Source organism: Phyllobates terribilis, unplaced genomic scaffold (assembly GCF_046119375.1).
Source record: "Phyllobates terribilis strain yellow unplaced genomic scaffold, ASM4611937v1 Scaffold_7__3_contigs__length_470593459, whole genome shotgun sequence".
Lineage (NCBI taxonomy): Eukaryota > Metazoa > Chordata > Amphibia > Anura > Dendrobatidae > Phyllobates > Phyllobates terribilis.
Window position 1 is genome coordinate 202,103,481 of NW_027362767.1, and position 16,783 is coordinate 202,120,263.

Sequence of the window (16,783 nt, forward strand, 5' to 3'; positions counted from 1 at the left end):
TTTTCTTTACTTAGCTGCTTTTTTCTTGCCATAATACAAATTATAACAGTCTATTCAGTAGGACTATCAGCTGTGTATCCACCTGACTTCTGCACAACACAACTGATGGTCCCAACCCCATTTATAAGGCAAGAAATCCCACTTATTAAACCTGACAGGGCACACCTGTGAAGTGAAAACCATTTCCAATGACTACCTCTTGAAGCTCATCAAGAGAATGCCAAGAGTGTGCAAAACAGTAACCAAAGCAAAAGGTGGCTACTTTGAAGAACCTAGAATATAAGACATATTTTCAGTAGTTTCACACTTTTTTGTTAAGTATATAATTCCACATGTGTTAATTCATAGTTTTGATGCCTTCAGTGTGAATGTACAATTTTCATAGTCATGAAAATACTGAAAAATCTTTAAATGAGAAGGTGTGTCCAAACTTTTGGTCTGTACTGTATACCAGGATGGTGGACATATATGCCAGGATGTGTGAAATATATATTAGGATGGGCCCAGGATGGGAGAAATATATACCAGGATAGCGGATATATATACCAGGAAGAGGCCCAGGATGGGGGACATATATACCAAGATGGTGGAAATACTAGGATAGTGATGGAGGACATATATACCAAGATGAACCCAGGATGAGTGACATATATACCAGGAAAGGGCCCAGGATGGGGGACATATATACCAGGAAAGGGCCCAGGATGGGAGACTTATATACCAGGATGGGGATGCGAGTACAGGATGGGGGACATTACTACATAATGGGGGGAGTAACTTGTATGTCGTTATAGGATTTAGACCGCAACAAGGGCCCATACATCTGACCAACATGCAAGTGGGGTCCACAGGTCCAAATTTTGCATCAGTGCACATCGGGCTGTAGTTAAGCCATTAATGACCAGGCCTGTCTGCAGAGCGGTGACGTCATAGAGAAGCAGGGAAGAACGGCGCCGGACACTGGAGACAGCAGCGGCGAGTATATATAAATACACTCACACTACTTTACACGCATGTACACACACATTTACTCAATAAAAAAGTAGAGGTGCTTCTTTAACAGAGATGTAAAGTGCAAGTGCATCAATAAATAGTTAAATTATGAAATGGATAATGAAGAGACTAATTGCCCACCAAGCTGAGACATGATGGTAAAAACAACGCATGTTTCACGGTTAGCAACCTCAAGGGGTTAAGAGACTAAAGGACTGGGACAGAATATAAAAATAAGGTAGGGAAGAATCCTACAAGAATTGTAAGCCAACAGGACCAAAGATACACATATGCAAATCACAATTAATTAGAGGCAGCCCATTGCCGATTGGTTATAAAACATGACACTGGCTATTTCCGGGTGTATGCCGGTCCATTCTTTGCTCCTATTTATTCTATGAGTGTTTTTTTTCTGAAGCGCTGTTCTGCCTAAGTTGGTTTAACAAGTTTCTGTTGTGGTATGGTACATTACCTATTTTGATTTGTGGGTTACTTGATTATATTGGTAGTAAAAAACCTTTAATGAGCAGGAATGAAAGGACCTTAAAGGCTACAGAAACCTTTGACATGGAAAAAAATATTTTTACGTATACTTAGTGGTTTCCTTTAACCCCTTTACCCCCTGGGTGGTTTGCACGTTAATGATCAGGTCAGTTTTTTCAATTCTGACCACTGTCACTTTACGAGGTAATTACTCTGGAACGCTTCAACGGATCCCGCTGATTCTGAGAATGTTTTTTCGTGGCATATTGTACTTCATGATAGTGGTAAAATTTCTTCGATATCACTTGCGTTTATTTGTGAAAAAAACAGAAATTTGGCGAAAATTTTGAAAATTCTGCAATTTTCAAACTTTGAGTTTTCATGCCCTTTAATCAGAGAGATATGTCACACAAAATAGTTAATAAATAACACTTCCCACATGTCTACTTTAAATCAGCACAATTTTGTAACCAAAATTTTTTGTCTTAGGAAATTATAAGAGTTAAAAGTTGACCAGCAATTTCTAACTTTTCCAACAAAATGTACAAAACCATTTTTTTAGGGACCTTCAGGTGCTTCATAGCAATTAATGGATGGTGACAGGATAAAATGAACATTTAACTTTTTTCACAATCATTTTACTTTAGACCCAATTTTTTTTTATTTTCGCATGGGTAACAGGAAAAAATGGACCCAAAAATGTGTTGTGCAATTTCTCCTGAGCAGTCTGATACTCTATATGTGGGGGAAAACCACTGTTTGGGCGCACAGCAGGGCTCGGAAGGGAACAAGCACCATTTGACTTTTTGAATGTAAAATTTGCTTGAATAATTAGCGGAGGCCATGTCGCATTTAGAGAGCCCCTGATGTGCCTAAACAATAGAAACCCCCACAAGTGACACTATTTTGGAAACTAGACCCCCCAGGGACCTTATCTAGATGTGTGGTGAGCACCTTGAACCCCCAGGTGCTTCACAGAAGTTTATAACATTGAGCCGTAAAAATTAAATTTTCACATTTTTCCCACAAAAATGTTTTTCAGCCACAGATTTTGCATGTTCATAAGGGTAACAGGAGAAATTGCACCATACAATTTGTTGTACAGTTTCTCCTGAGTAAGCCGATACCCCATATGTCGGGGAAAACCACTGTTTGGGCACACAGCGGGGCTCGTATACGAAGGAGCTCCATTTGACTTTTTGAATGAAAAACTTGCTTGAATAATTAATGGACACCATGTCGTGTTTGGAGAGCCCCTGATGTGCCTAAACAGTGGAAACCCCCAACAAGTGACCCCATTTTGGAAACTAGATTCCTTGGGGATCTTATCTATATGTGTGGTGAGCACTTTGAACCCCTAACTGATTCACAGGAGTTTATAACTTACAGCCATGAAAATAAAAAAAATCCCTTTTTTTCCGCAAAAATTAATTTTTAGCCCCAATTTTTTTTATTTTCACAAGGGTAATAGGATAAATTGGACCCATAAAGTTGTTGTGCAATTTCTCCTGATTATGCTGATACCCCATATGTGGGAGAAAACTACTGTTTTGGCGCACGCCAGGGCTCAGAAGGAAAGGAGTGACATTTTGGAATGCAGACTTTGATGGAATGGTCTGCGGGCGTCATGTCGCGTTTGAAGAGCCCCTGATCTGCCTAAACAGTTGAAATGCCCAACAAGTGCCCCCTTTTTGGACACTAGACCCCCTTAGCCCTCCAATGAATTTATCTAGATGTGTGGTGAGCCCATTGAAGCGCCAAGTGCTTCACAGAAAATTATAATGTTGACTTGTGAAAATTAAAAAAAAAAAAATCACATTTTTTCCACAAAAATGTTATTATAGACAAAAAAAAAATTTTTCACAAGGGTATCAGGAGAAAGTAGACCCCAAAATTTGTTGTGCAATTTCTCCTGAACACGCAGATACCCCATATGTGGTCGAAAACTACTTTTGAGGCACAGTGCAAAGCTCAGAAGGGAAGAAGCGCCATATTGGAGCTCATATTTTGCTGGGCTGGTTTGACGGTGCATGTCACACTGGCAGAGCCCCTAAGGTGCCAGAACAGAACCACCCATAAGAGAGCCCATTTTACAAACTACACCTCTCAATGAATTCATCTAGGGGCGCAGTGAGCTTGTTGGAACCACATGTGCCTCACAGAATTTTACACCATTGGGCGATGAAGAAAGAATAATTACATTTTTACCACCAAAGTTTTGTTTTAGCTCTAGATTTTACATTTTCACACTGGGAAATGGGTAAAAACGGCACCAAAATTTGTCACACAATTTTTGCTGAATGTAGAAATACGCCATATATAGCTGTACAGTACTGCTTAGCCACACGGTGAGACTCGGGAGGGACGGAGCGCTATTTACCTCCTGCAGTGCAGATTTTCCTAGAATAGTATGCAGACTCCATACAGAGAGCTCCTAAGGGCTAGAAGAGCAGAATCCCCCCTCAAGTGACCCTATTTTGGAAGTTATACCCCTTTGGGAATTTGTCTACAGGTGTGGTGAGGATTTTAACTACATGTGAAAATTGCAAACTGCCGTTATAGTGACCAGTACGTTGTAGTGACCCTACGTTGTGCCTAGCTCATGCTTCTGGAGACATGCACCCGTAAATTAGGCGAGCTCTCATCGCTGCAGAAATGCCAAACATGTGGATGCTAACTGTGGTTTAGGCACACTGTGGGGCTCAAAAGGGAGGTGTATTTGGAAGCACAGAATTTGCTGAATTTATTTTGGGGGTCAAGGGTCATTTCGCTTTTCCAGAACCTGGAAGGCCCTATATTTCCGTTAACAGATTACAGACCTGAGTGGGGACTTGCTTTTTTGTGGATTGAGTCAAAGCTTTTATTGTGATCCAAAACGTTATGTAAAATGTTCGCATTGATCCTGTGCTCTATGCTGAGCACTGATATCGGGGTTTCCATTTAAATCTCAGAGTGAAGTAATTCAGATGAAACCCCCGAGGGATCCATTCACCATAATGAGTCAGCAGAGTTAGGCCTCTTTCACACGTCAGTGTGTCCGGTACGTGTAGTGACAGCTTCCACATGTACCGGAGACACATACACATGCATTCAAATGAATGGATATGTGCACGTCAGGGTGTTTCCATGGAATGTGTGTCCGTGGGCAAAACATGTTGATATGTCCATTTTTTTCACGCTGCACGGGCGGCAAAACGTCTGTGTGTCATCAGTGTGACACGTACCGGCGCCTGGGAATCAGCGTACAGTTAGCGTTGTTCCCAAGCACCGGGTGCTGAACGCTGCCCTCATCAATGTCCCCTGCTTGCACTGCGATCAGCATGAGCAAGGGACAATGATGAGAGTAATATTCTTCTCCCACTGTGTCCTGGTGTAAAAGTAAAAATAAAATAAAAAAATCCTTATACTCACCTGTCCGAAGATGTCCCCCGCTGTAATCCACCTGACCGCTCACGCAGAGGAGCCGGGGAGAATGACTCGCTCCATTCAGCGAGCCCGCTAGTGGTTAAAGTTCTGGGAGTGGTGTGGGCACTGAATGCCGATTGTCAGCTGTCAGAATCAGCTGATACCCGGCGGCGATCGCCGAAATGTAATAATACAACCTGGTCATTAAAGCTCAGGGCACAGGGACGTATTATTACGGCTGAAGTCAGAAAGGGATTAATTCATAACATTACACTAACTTTCTGGATGTAATCCTCATTCTTTTTCAGATCCCTGATATGCAATTTGCAACCTGATACAAGTTTCATTTTTTTCTCTTGTGAAAGTGTTCTTCTGAGTAGCTATAGGCCGGGCATAAACACTGTGTGTACAGGGTGCTGCTTTCTTCACTTGATTTCATGCAATAGCACATCTCCTAAACTACACTTATTTTCTTTCCAGGTTTTTTTGCTTTCTATAAAACTTTAGATATTTTCTCCCCTCTCCACTGCAGATCTATGTGCAGCCCCCTCCCCTCTAATATCTCTAACACTTTGAGAATGGAGGGGAGAGCAGAGAGAGCCTTCAGGAGCAAGGACTCTGATGGATTTGAATCAGTTTTGCAGAAGAACTGAACACTTACTAAAGCATATAAATGTAAGGAGATGCACATCTTACCCATGTTCAATCTTGAAGTCATGTGTATTGTTGTAATGTGTATTGTGGCATGCATTATTGGTGACAGTGGTATGTTCTGCCTGACAGTAGGGAGAGTTAGGGTTAATGTTTGGGACTAGCCCAGAGTGGGAGAGGATAAGGTGAAGGGATAGAGACAGTTTACTGTCAGGAAGAGAGATAGGGCCCAGCAGCGTGCACCAGAAGCAGACCTGTGGTCTGAATATCAGCCATAATGGCAAACTAGCTCCCCTAAGAGGAAATACAGTCTTTGTTCCCTTACCTGGCTGCTATGTCACATAGTATGACGCATGTCTCATAAGAAGGGATGATTGAATTGATACAGCATCATTGGAATGATTCATCTCAGTTACAGCTACCAAATGTCAATTCCTTCTTGAGTGTCAAAAATTCAGTGATGAAAAACACTGTTACATATTGATTTCATACAACTATCAAAGTGTGAATTGAATGAGTATTTGTGTTTGTGTGAGGATGTCTTTCCAGAGTGGGTACAAGTTAAAAAACCCAAGCTACTGCAGAAGTTACGATCTGAAAGTGTTTTAACCCCGTAAGGACCGAGCCACTTCGTACGTTAATGATCGAGCCTCATTTTTAAATTCTGACCAGTGTCACTTTATTAGGTAATAACTCTGGAACGCTTCAATGGATCACAGTGATTCTGAGATTAGTTTTCGTGATATGTTGTACTTCATGTTAGTGCTACATTTTTTTGGGGTCAATATGATTTGCGTTTATTTATAAAAATATCGAAAATTTGTGAAAAAAATGAAAATCTTGCAATTTCCAAACTTTCAATCTTTATGCCCTTAAATCAGATAGTTATACCACATAAAACGGTTAATAAATAACATTTACCATTGAAGTTTAAAAAGTTGAGCCGTGAATATGGAATAATACAATTTTTCCATAAAAATGTTGCTTTATCCCCAAATTTCTAATTTTTACAAGGGTAACAGGAAAAAATGGACCATACAATTTGTTTTCCAATTTCTCCTGAGTACCCAGATATCTCATATGTGGTGCAAAACTACTGTATGGGTGTCCAGCAGGGCTCGGAAGGGAAGGAGTACCAATTGACTTTTGGAGTGCAAAGTTGTCTGGAATAGATAATGGTTGCCACGCCATGCTTGGAGAGCACCTGATGTGCCTAAACAGGGGAAACCCCCCACAAGTGACCCCATTTTGGAAACTAAATCCCTTAAGGAATTTATATAGAGGGGTGGTGAGCACCTAGATCCCATGGGTGCTTCACAGAATTTTATAAAGTTGAGCCGTGAAAATGGAAAAATAAAAGAATGGTACCTGAGCCGGGGAAGAAGACTACTTCTCCCATCATCCGACCGCCGCTCCCGCTGATATCAGTGAGAGCGGCGCGGCTGAGGGGAGAAGTAGTCTCCTCAGCCGAGCTGGGGCAGTGCGCGGTGTAAAAAAAAAAAAGTCTAAATCAATATTAAAATAAACACCTTTTATCCTCACCTGTCCGGCATCCCGGCATCCCCGGTGTCCTGCCGTCCTCCTGATGTCCCCCGGCGACGCGATCATCCCGGTGGCCGGCGGTACACTGACGGGAGCAAGCAATCTCCCACGTTTCTGTTTTCAAATATCTTTATTTAGCTCCAAAAAGCATTCATTGATGTCCAAAAAGCGCATCCAAAAAACACATTTAAAAACACATAAAAAATGCATCAAAAACGCATAAAAATTGGTTACCAGCTAAGGGCGGAGCTCCTCTCAATTGATGGCTGTTAGCGCAGGTGATGGCTAATTATCACAGCCATCATCTGCTGGGAAAGATGCAGCCTCGGCTTGTGAGCCTGCATCAAAGTCAGGGAGCCAGCATATGACATATCCTGTACGTCATATGTCGTTAAGTGGTTATATCCTGCACCCTTTTGCAGCAGGTCAGACCCCTCTCACATATTTATAAGGGTCCTGTACATATCTTTTAAATCGTGTCTTTATCTCTTTTAATTGGAACTTTATTCTAAATAAGACATCATGTGCACACTGCACACACCCTATGACTATGTGCAAACAGTTTTTTTTTAGCAGATCTGATGCATAAAAATGGCACAAAAATTTCCTAAATAAAAGCATGAAATAATCTTTTTATTCATTACAGTGCTAATCCTTTTTTGCTGCTCATATGTAGAATTTTTGAGCATTTCCACTTAAGGCTATGTGCACACAGCGCCTTTAGATGCCAATGCTGCCGGTGAGTTTCTTGTTCTTGCGGCAACTCTGCAGCCTGAGTCTTTCACTCAGCACTGTGAAGTATGGGGGGCAGGCGGCTTCCCATCAGAAGCTGCTCAAAGAATGACAATGTCACTTCTTTTAATCGCTTCAAGGTTTCCAAACCCTAAAGAGGGTAAAAGAAGTGACATAACACGGAGCACGTGCACAGCAATGTCGTTTTAACATTGCTGTACATTATCTTACAAAATGCTGCAGAACCTCTTCAAAAGGGTATGAGCACATGACGTCTTATTCAGGCAGATGTGCTCCCTAACCCGCCAGAAAATGTGCTAAAAAAAATGCTGAAAAAATTGAATATAAGCACTGCATTGTAAAAACATCACTGCTGTGCATATGTTCAGATATCTGAGCTTCTCTTAACTATTTCAGGTTTCCAAAGCTACAGAGCGGATAAAAGAAGTGGCCTGACTGTTCTTCAGGGTCACGCTCACTATTTTTACATTCAAGTAAAAAAAAAAAAAAACCTGCAATAAAACAACCACAGAGACACCAAAAAAGATGCTTCAGGCTCTTTCCTGAAGAGTCTCCTGCTTGAAAAACTTGGCAGGTTTGCCCCAGTTTAAAAGACGTCGTGTGCACATACCCAAACTGCTTCAGGTAAAAGAAAACTTCTCCATAAATTTCCTGGAAAATAAACAGCGTTTCCAGTAATGGCCGGACTTCGCCCCTTAACAAGTAGGGCTGCTAGGCCCAAATAGTTGGCAGTTAGGGGTTAAAGTGTCTAGAATGGGGTTTGTGGGGGAGTTTTTTGGGGGAGGAGCAGTGGGTAGCTGTTTGAATAGGCTTACCTCATAGGCTGGTGGGTGGTCCTGCGGGGGTCTAGATAAAAGGGGGTGCCCTTGGGGGATGGCCATTTCACTGTGGAGCTCAGAGGTGAAACGTTGTTGCATCAGGGCAGTGTGGCACCCCTGAGGGTTCAGTCGCCACAGGGGTACTGCACCTCAGATAGAGGTGTGGTATCTCCTCTTCCAGGTAAGGATGGAGCATTTCTCAGGACCCCACTTCACCATTCAACACTAAACCACTCCTGTCCTAAAGGGGGCCAAAATGCACCAGGGTGCTGCCCCGGCCCGGGATAGAGGAGATGGGGGTAACCAAAGATAGGGGGAACCATGTAGTGGGTGAGGATGGAAGACACACTTTAAGGAAACACTTATTCATTCATATTTCATCTACTGCCATCTTAGGTTCAAGGTCTTTGATTGAGGGTCTTCTGTCAGGGTCCAGCAAGAGGCTGTAGATGGCGGAAGGTTCGCGGTCCTCGTACTCTGGCCTTGAGACGAGGAGCGGGTCAGAGTTAACCACTGTCTCTACCCGGTCAAGGTCCTGACCTAAGAAGGCCTTGGAGGGGAGCGGAGGAGACAAGCTCCACAGGCAAAAGGATCCCAGGGGGATACGGACGGAGCGGAGTCGCCACCTGTACTCTTTATTCTGGCCTAGCCAGAGGGATTCCTGCTGCAAGAGGGGTGACCGGCCCCCGATATCTGACTTTGTTACTTCACGTCTCAGTCAGAAAAGCCTGGAGGCTTAGTGGATCCCAGGGGGATACGGACGGAGCGGCATACGCCACCTGTATCTCTTAAACTGCGTTTATCCAGTGGGACCCGGCCTTACACCACGTTTGTACCACACACAGTCAGGAGAAGACTCAGTGGGAGAACTTACCAAGGAGAGGAACACACACCAGAGGGGTCTCGACAGGTGCTCCTGATCTACCTGGGAAGTGCTGAACCCCCTTCCCGGTGGCCGCAGTACGCCGTGTGTATCAGAGAGAAGCTTTGCGGCTGAAAGTTCATCTGAAGTGAGTAAAGACCCGGATGACTTCATACACCGCCTCAGCTCGTTATTTCCTGCGCGGCACTGCACCCACAATTCCTTCTTACACTGCCCTGAGGCCTGCTCCACCTGTGGGGAGCCGTCCCATCTTAGCTGCTAGAACACCGGCCTCAATGGACTGTAGCAGCGCTGGTGGCCGTCACCAGGAACCGCAGGTGGCGTAGTCGAAATTCCGCTCATCCTTGAAGGCCCAAATATCTTTTATGTGACAGCCCTGGGCACGGACCGGGTCTAGGCCATGACTGCATCCCTCCCGCAACCCCCTACACTGACCCGGCTCCGAGTAAACCCAAAGCTCAGGGAGGGCTAGTGCCCGAGTTGCCACAGCAGTATCTTGGAGATGGAGCACCTGTTTCAGGAACTCCAGTCGTTGGCTGAATCCCGTGGCCAGCAATGGATTCAGGGCCAGCTGGCAGCATGGAGCGCTGCAGAGCCAGATGGTGGAAGTGCTGCGGCCGCAGTACCTCAGCGGAGCACAAGGAGATCCAGGCCTCCGGAGAGGCTTAGCCCCTCCAGGGACCCTCCAGACGCGGCGGTAAGCACCCGGTCAGCGCCAGCCTCCCGCTGCTCTGGGAGGAATCCGGAGCGTCGGGCCGGCCAGGAAGGGAGAAGGGACGGAGCTGCTGGCCAGGGCACGAACCCGGAAATGCGGCCTGTGCAACAGCGCAGGGCCCAGACAGCGCTGATTACAGCAGGGAGGTTCTCCCTCCTCAGACTGCACCAGGATCGCGGCGCAGAACGAGTCGCAGGACACAGGGACAGAAAAGGAAAGTGGCGCGAAGCAATACCAGGAGGAGATGTGCGGCAAGCGGTTCCAGGAGAGGGCAGATCGCTGCCAGGGATGCGGGCTGCAGGCGTGCAGCTGAAGTCTCTCCTTCCACCAGTCATCACCAGGTCGGCAGCAGGAGATCAAGGTCCAGCGGCAGGTCGATCACACCAGCGTTGCTTGGTGAGGTCCCCGAGCCGGAATCTGGTTCGGGCGAGGAGGGTCAGATCTTGTCTGGCAGTGAGGCGGAGGATGAAGAGCGTCGCGGAGGAGATGCAGTTGCTGTTTTGGGGGTTTCCTTGTAGTCAGCCTGGTGAGTCACGTGGTTTGCATGCACCTCGTATGAATGAGTCTGATGTAACAAGGGTGAGGGGTATGAGCGGTGGCATGTTGGAGGCTATTTCTGCGTCAGGCAATCGTGTGAGGGCTGCGGACATGATGGCTGAATTTCTTAGTATATTTAGGAGTTTTTTGCCCCGGGGTGCTGGGCCCAGTGGTGTTTGGCAGGGTAGTGCCGTAGGAACTGGCTTTGCGGTTGGTGACAATTAGCTGGTTGCAGTCAGAGGAGGAGTTCCGGCACAGGCTGCGGAGCCTGCGAGCGTGGTTGGCGGATCTGTAGTAGCATCTCCGGCACCCGTGGCAACGGTGGATACGGTTCAGCTGGATGACAGGGCTAGAGCTGAAGTTTATGAAAGATGCGATTGCGGCAAGTTCAATCTCTTTTAGGGAAGCTTAATTTTGCTTGCAGGATATTGCCTATGGGTAGAGTGTTTTCAAGAAGGTTGTCCCAGGCTACGGCGGGAGTAAAACACCCTTTGCATTTTGCTGAGATTGAATGCGGACCACAAGGCTGACTTAGCTGTTTGGGCAGATTTTCTTCATTTGTACAATGGCAAATCTGTTTGGTTGGATCAAGAAATGTCGAATGTGGATTTGGTTCTTGTGGTTTTGGGGCGTTTTTCAATGGTAGATGGTGTATGGGCGAGTGGCCTGAGACGTGGAAAGATGCTGGTTTGACGAGGAATTTGGCTTTGCTGGAGATGTTTCCAATTGTGGTGGCTCTGGAGGTCTGGGGCACGGAACTGAGGAATAAAGTGTGTTTTTTCTGCGATAATCTGAGAGTGGTCCATTGCATTAACAACTTGTCTGCGGATTCCGCGACGGTTCTGTCCTTGTTGCGACATCTGGTGCTCAGATGTCTAGATTATAATGTATGGTTTCATGCCGCCCAGGTGCCAGTCATACAGAATTCTGCTGCTGATGCTTTGTCTCGCTTCCAGTGGGACTGGTTTCGGGAGCTGGCGCCGGATGTGGAGCAGCTGCAGACCGAATGGCCCCGGTGGTTGTGCCGCATTGAAGTTGGTAAGGAGTTCGGTGGCCCCGAGTACCTGGCATAGGTATGTTGCAGCATGGCGTATTTGGCAGGAGGTATTGATGTTGGTTGGCGAACAGGTGACAGAAGATGACCACCCCTATTTGTTGCTTTTTATGATTGGAAACGCTTTTCAGGAGGGTCTGTCATTTTCTGTGGTGTCTGGCAGGTTGGCTGGTCTGGCTTTCTTTTTCAAGCTTTTTGGATTGAGGGATTGCACGAAGGATTTTTTGGTGCGTCAGGCTATGAAAGCTTTTGGCAAGAATGGTGCTACCAGGGATTGGCGACGACCGGTGTAGTTTAAAATCCTGGGTCAGTTATTGCGCTGTCTTGGGAAAATTTGTAAGTCTGAGTATGTTTGGTACTGCTTTAGTATTGGCATTTCGGGTGAGAGAGTTGGTGAGTAAGAATGTTAAGAGTCATGGGGGTTTGTTATTGCAGGATATTTCTTGGTCGAGTGAATCGGTGCATTGTTATTTAAGATGTTCTAAGACGGATGTGGTTGGGAACGGTTCTATGGTGGAGTTGTGCGGAGTGAATGGGTTGTTAGATGGGTATCTTTGTTTATGGAAATGAGAGGATCTGCACCGAGTTCCTTTTTGATACATCAGGACAGGTCTGCACTGTCAGTGTATCAATTTATTGCCATTTTTCGGCAAGGTTTGCTGTTGTGTGGTTTAGATAGTTCAGAGTTTGGTTCCCATTCTTTTAGGATTGGTGCAGCTACGGAGGCGGCCCGATGGGGGCTAGGGGCACAGGCAGTTAAAAAGATAGGTTGTTGGGAATTGGCCAGATACAGGCCTTATATTAGACCGCACATGTTGTGAAATAGTCATGTTGTAGCTGTTAAGTAATATTCTTTTAAGGATTGTTGTTGTTATCACCTATTATTTTCGTTGCAGGAAACTCCATTTTGGTATGGGTGTTAGGACATTCCTATGTCTATTGGTGAGCTATTCATGCAGACGCAAGACTATTGGGCCGCCAGTTGGGCTTTGCAAAGGAATTTGCAGTGGTCCGATGGATCGGTATCAGGGGTTTGCAATGGAGAAGGGTAATGCCTGAACTACATTTTCATGTGAGTTTGGATAGACCCCCCGATGTTTTGGTTATACATGGGGGAAGTAATGATCAGGGCGCCAGGGCGTCGCGGGAGTTGATTCGGGACATAAAGTATGATTGTCTTAGATTATTGGCATCTTACCCTGGTTTGATTATCATATAGTCTGAGATTGTGGCACGGCTGGCTTGGAGAAATGCGAGGTCGGTAGAAAGGATTAATAGAGCACGGAGTAAAGTTAATAGAGAAGTTTCTCGGTTCATTGCGAGGAATGGTGGCGTCGTGGTTCGACATTGGGAGTTGGAAGTTCTTTCACGGGAGTTCCTTAGATCGGATGGGGTTCACTTGAATACTATTGAGATCGATATGTGGGCCCTAGCCTTGATGAAAGGAGTCAAAAAAGTGGTTTTGGTGTGGCGGGACTCGCACGCATAAGGTTTCATGCTTGCTCGTTGTGGCGTAAAAGGAGGGGGTTTTGAAAGAGGTGGCTGCACTGAAGGACAGTGGGAGTCCAGTGCCAGGATTGATTCCTGAGATGATGGAAGGTTTAAAGTGGAGGCGGCTCCCTACTGGGCTAGGTCCCAGGGGGACAACTTGGTTCTGGCAGCAGACAGCTGGGTGCCCCCGAGCCGGTGCGGCTGGGGGCGGTGGGGAATAGCTGTTGCATCACGTTTTAAATGGGGATTCAACCTTCAACCCCCCCCCAACCTTTGCTGGTTATTTAAGAATGTTGTTATTATAGTTTATTGAATAAAGGAGGCTGCTGTGGCCTTAACATTCCAACGTCACGCAGTGGGTTGTGTTTTTATTTAATAGACAAGTTGAAGGGTGTAAATGGGCACAACGGGCGTATAGTCACACATCACAAAGTCATGAAGTTTTAGCTTGAAAAAAGAAAAACAGAATAGACTTTGTGTAGGTAAAAAAACAGTGAAGGGACAGAGAGCTAAAACAGCGCTGCAAGCACTTCATTCTCAGGGTTGTCGGACCCCAGAGGTTGGAGCCTCATACAGGGATTCTAGAGACGTCATCACTTGGAATAAACCTTTAGATAACCTGCAGCCATTTCCTTATCACTCATTATCTGGAATTGCTCAAAATTCGCTTCCCATTTCTACTGTGGGTATTCCACGTGTAGAAATAATATTGAATTAAAAGTAAAAAAAAAAAAAAATGCTAATTTTTATGACCACATTTCATAAAATTAATTTTTAACACCTTTAATTCTCTTAAAATATAATTTAGATTAAAAATGAAGTAACTGAAGTCAATGCAAAAGAACTTACAGCTCTCGATCTCTAGGGTACAATTCTGCTGGTCCAGGGGGTACCTGCGCAGATCCATCATGCAGGCAGCAGTGGTTGTAATCCTGAGGAGCAAGAAGAAAAGTTAGGCTTGATTATGGCCAAGTCCTTACATTCTCACATGCGAAATAAATCTATTACAGTCACCTATCAGAATATCAGCAACATGAATGTGCGTTACTTATCAATAGTATTTAATCCACAATTAGGCCAGGTACAGACAAGCATTATAACGTTCTGGCCAGTCACATTCACACATGGGCGGACACAGATAGGAGAGGCTCCTGTGTAGGAATACCATATGGGCCCTTTGCAGTCCAGTCGCGCATCATAATGCACAATTATTGGGCTGCCCAGGTTGTGCGAATGGTAGGTCCACCGCTGCATCCTCATATTGTGACAGACCTGGCTCTGTGGTCAGCTGGATTGTGGATGGAAGCAGGGACTGCCGGTCATTACAGAGACTATTCAGGTCCATGAGCAAAATTGCTCATGTGTACTAGGAGATGGACTAAAATTGGTCCGTATGATTTTCGTTGCACAAATAAACAGCACACAGACCAACAGCATGGTCATTTAAATGATGCCTTAGGTTGAGCCCTGGTTCAGACTGGCATATCAAAAATTGGGCTAGTCACAACCACAAATTGCAGATGTGACCGGCTTTGTGTGCCCTTCCTCATTGTAGACGGGTCCATGGGTGAATTTCATGGCATGCATTATTCTGGTCCATAAAATGCACCAAGGTAGTACATGCTGCCATTATTTCCATGCAGACAAGCAGATCGGCTGTGTCCTTGGTGCATACAGAACAATTATACACCACTTTGAATGAGCCCTTAGTCTGATAATATTTCAAGAGAGATTCTGGGAAGTGTGCGTGTGATGTATAACTAGTGTAGGGATTCATGCTGTCAGGTAGGCATTAGGTAGTGTTCACACAGGTAATGCAGTTTGGTCCAAACATGCAGTTGCTTTCAGAAAACGCCAAGAGATTCAAACACCAAAAACAGCCTCTTCTGGGCACAAAAGCATCACAGCAAATAAACAGTTAATTTAGCAGGATGTATATGTCAGTGCGGGCTCACCGAGATTACAATCCTTTCTCCCGGAGAAAACCTCATACACAGTTGAGGCACAGCCTTACCAGTCTCAGTATCACCTTCAGCCCGAGCTCCAGCAGTTTCCAGCGCCAAACAGAAATGTTCAACTCCATACACAGTTTACACTGAACAGGCTGCAGCTTCCACGCAGTTCTCTGCAGCTCCAACACACAGACTGCTCAGCTGCTCATCACACACACAGGCTCTGTCACCTGCACATCACGCACACAGGCTCTGTCACCTGCACATCACGCACACAGGCTCTGTCACCTGCACATCACACACACAGGCTCTGTCACCTGCACATCACACACACAGGCTCTGTCACCTGCACATCACACACACAGGCTCTGTCACCTGCACATCACACACACAGGCTCTGTCACCTGCGCATCACGCACACAGGCTCTGTCACCTGCACATCACACACACAGGCTCTGTCACCTGCGCATCACGCACACAGGCTCTGTCACCTGCGCATCACGCACACAGGCTCTGTCACCTGCACATCACGCACACAGGCTCTGTCACCTGCAGCATCACGCACACAGGCTCTGTCACCTGCACATCACGCACACAGGCTCTGTCACCTGCGCATCACGCACACAGGCTCTGTCACCTGCACATCACACACACAGGCTCTGTCACCTAGACATCACGCACACAGGCTCTGTCACCTGCACATCACACACACAGGCTCTGTCACCTGCACATCACACACACAGGCTCTGTCACCTGCACATCACACACACAGGCTCTGTCACCTGCACATCAAGCACACACAGGCTCTGTCACCTGCACATCACGCACACAGGCTCTGTCACCTGCACATCACACACACAGGCTCTGTCACCTGCACATCACGCACACAGGCTCTGTCACCTGCGCATCACGCACACAGGCTCTGTCACCTGCACATCACACACACAGGCTCTGTCACCTGCACATCACACACACAGGCTCTGTCACCTGCACATCACACACACAGGCTCTGTCACCTGCACATCACACACACAGGCTCTGTCACCTGCACATCACACACACAGGCTCTGTCACCTGCACCATCACACACACAGGCTCTGTCACCTGCACATCACACACACAGGCTCTGTCACCTGCACATCACGCACACAGGCTCTGTCACCTGCACATCACGCACACAGGCTCTGTCACCTGCACATCACACACACAGGCTCTGTCACCTGCACATCACACACACAGGCTCTGTCACCTGCACATCACACACACAGGCTCTGTCACCTGCACATCACACACACAGGCTATGTCACCTGCACATCTCGACACCTCTGTGCGCATCACGCCACACAGGCTCTGTCACCGCACATCACGCACACCGGCTTGTCACCTGCACATCACGCACACAGGCTCTGCACTGCACAACACACAGGCTCTGTCACCTGCACATCACACACACAGGCTCTGTCACCTGCACATCACACCACAGGCTATGTCACCTGCACATCACAC

At 46.2% G+C, this 16,783-nt stretch overlaps 1 protein-coding gene across 1 annotated transcript in view; it reads right to left on the reverse strand.

Moving 5' to 3' along the window:
- Nucleotides 1–16,783, reverse strand: part of LOC141154165 (gamma-aminobutyric acid receptor subunit beta-4-like) — a 578,714-nt gene that overhangs the window by 94,217 nt on the left and 467,714 nt on the right. The window contains exon 5 of the mRNA XM_073639668.1: nucleotides 14,175–14,257. Coding sequence (XP_073495769.1) covers nucleotides 14,175–14,257 — 83 coding nt within the window. The remainder of the gene's footprint in view (nucleotides 1–14,174; nucleotides 14,258–16,783) is intronic.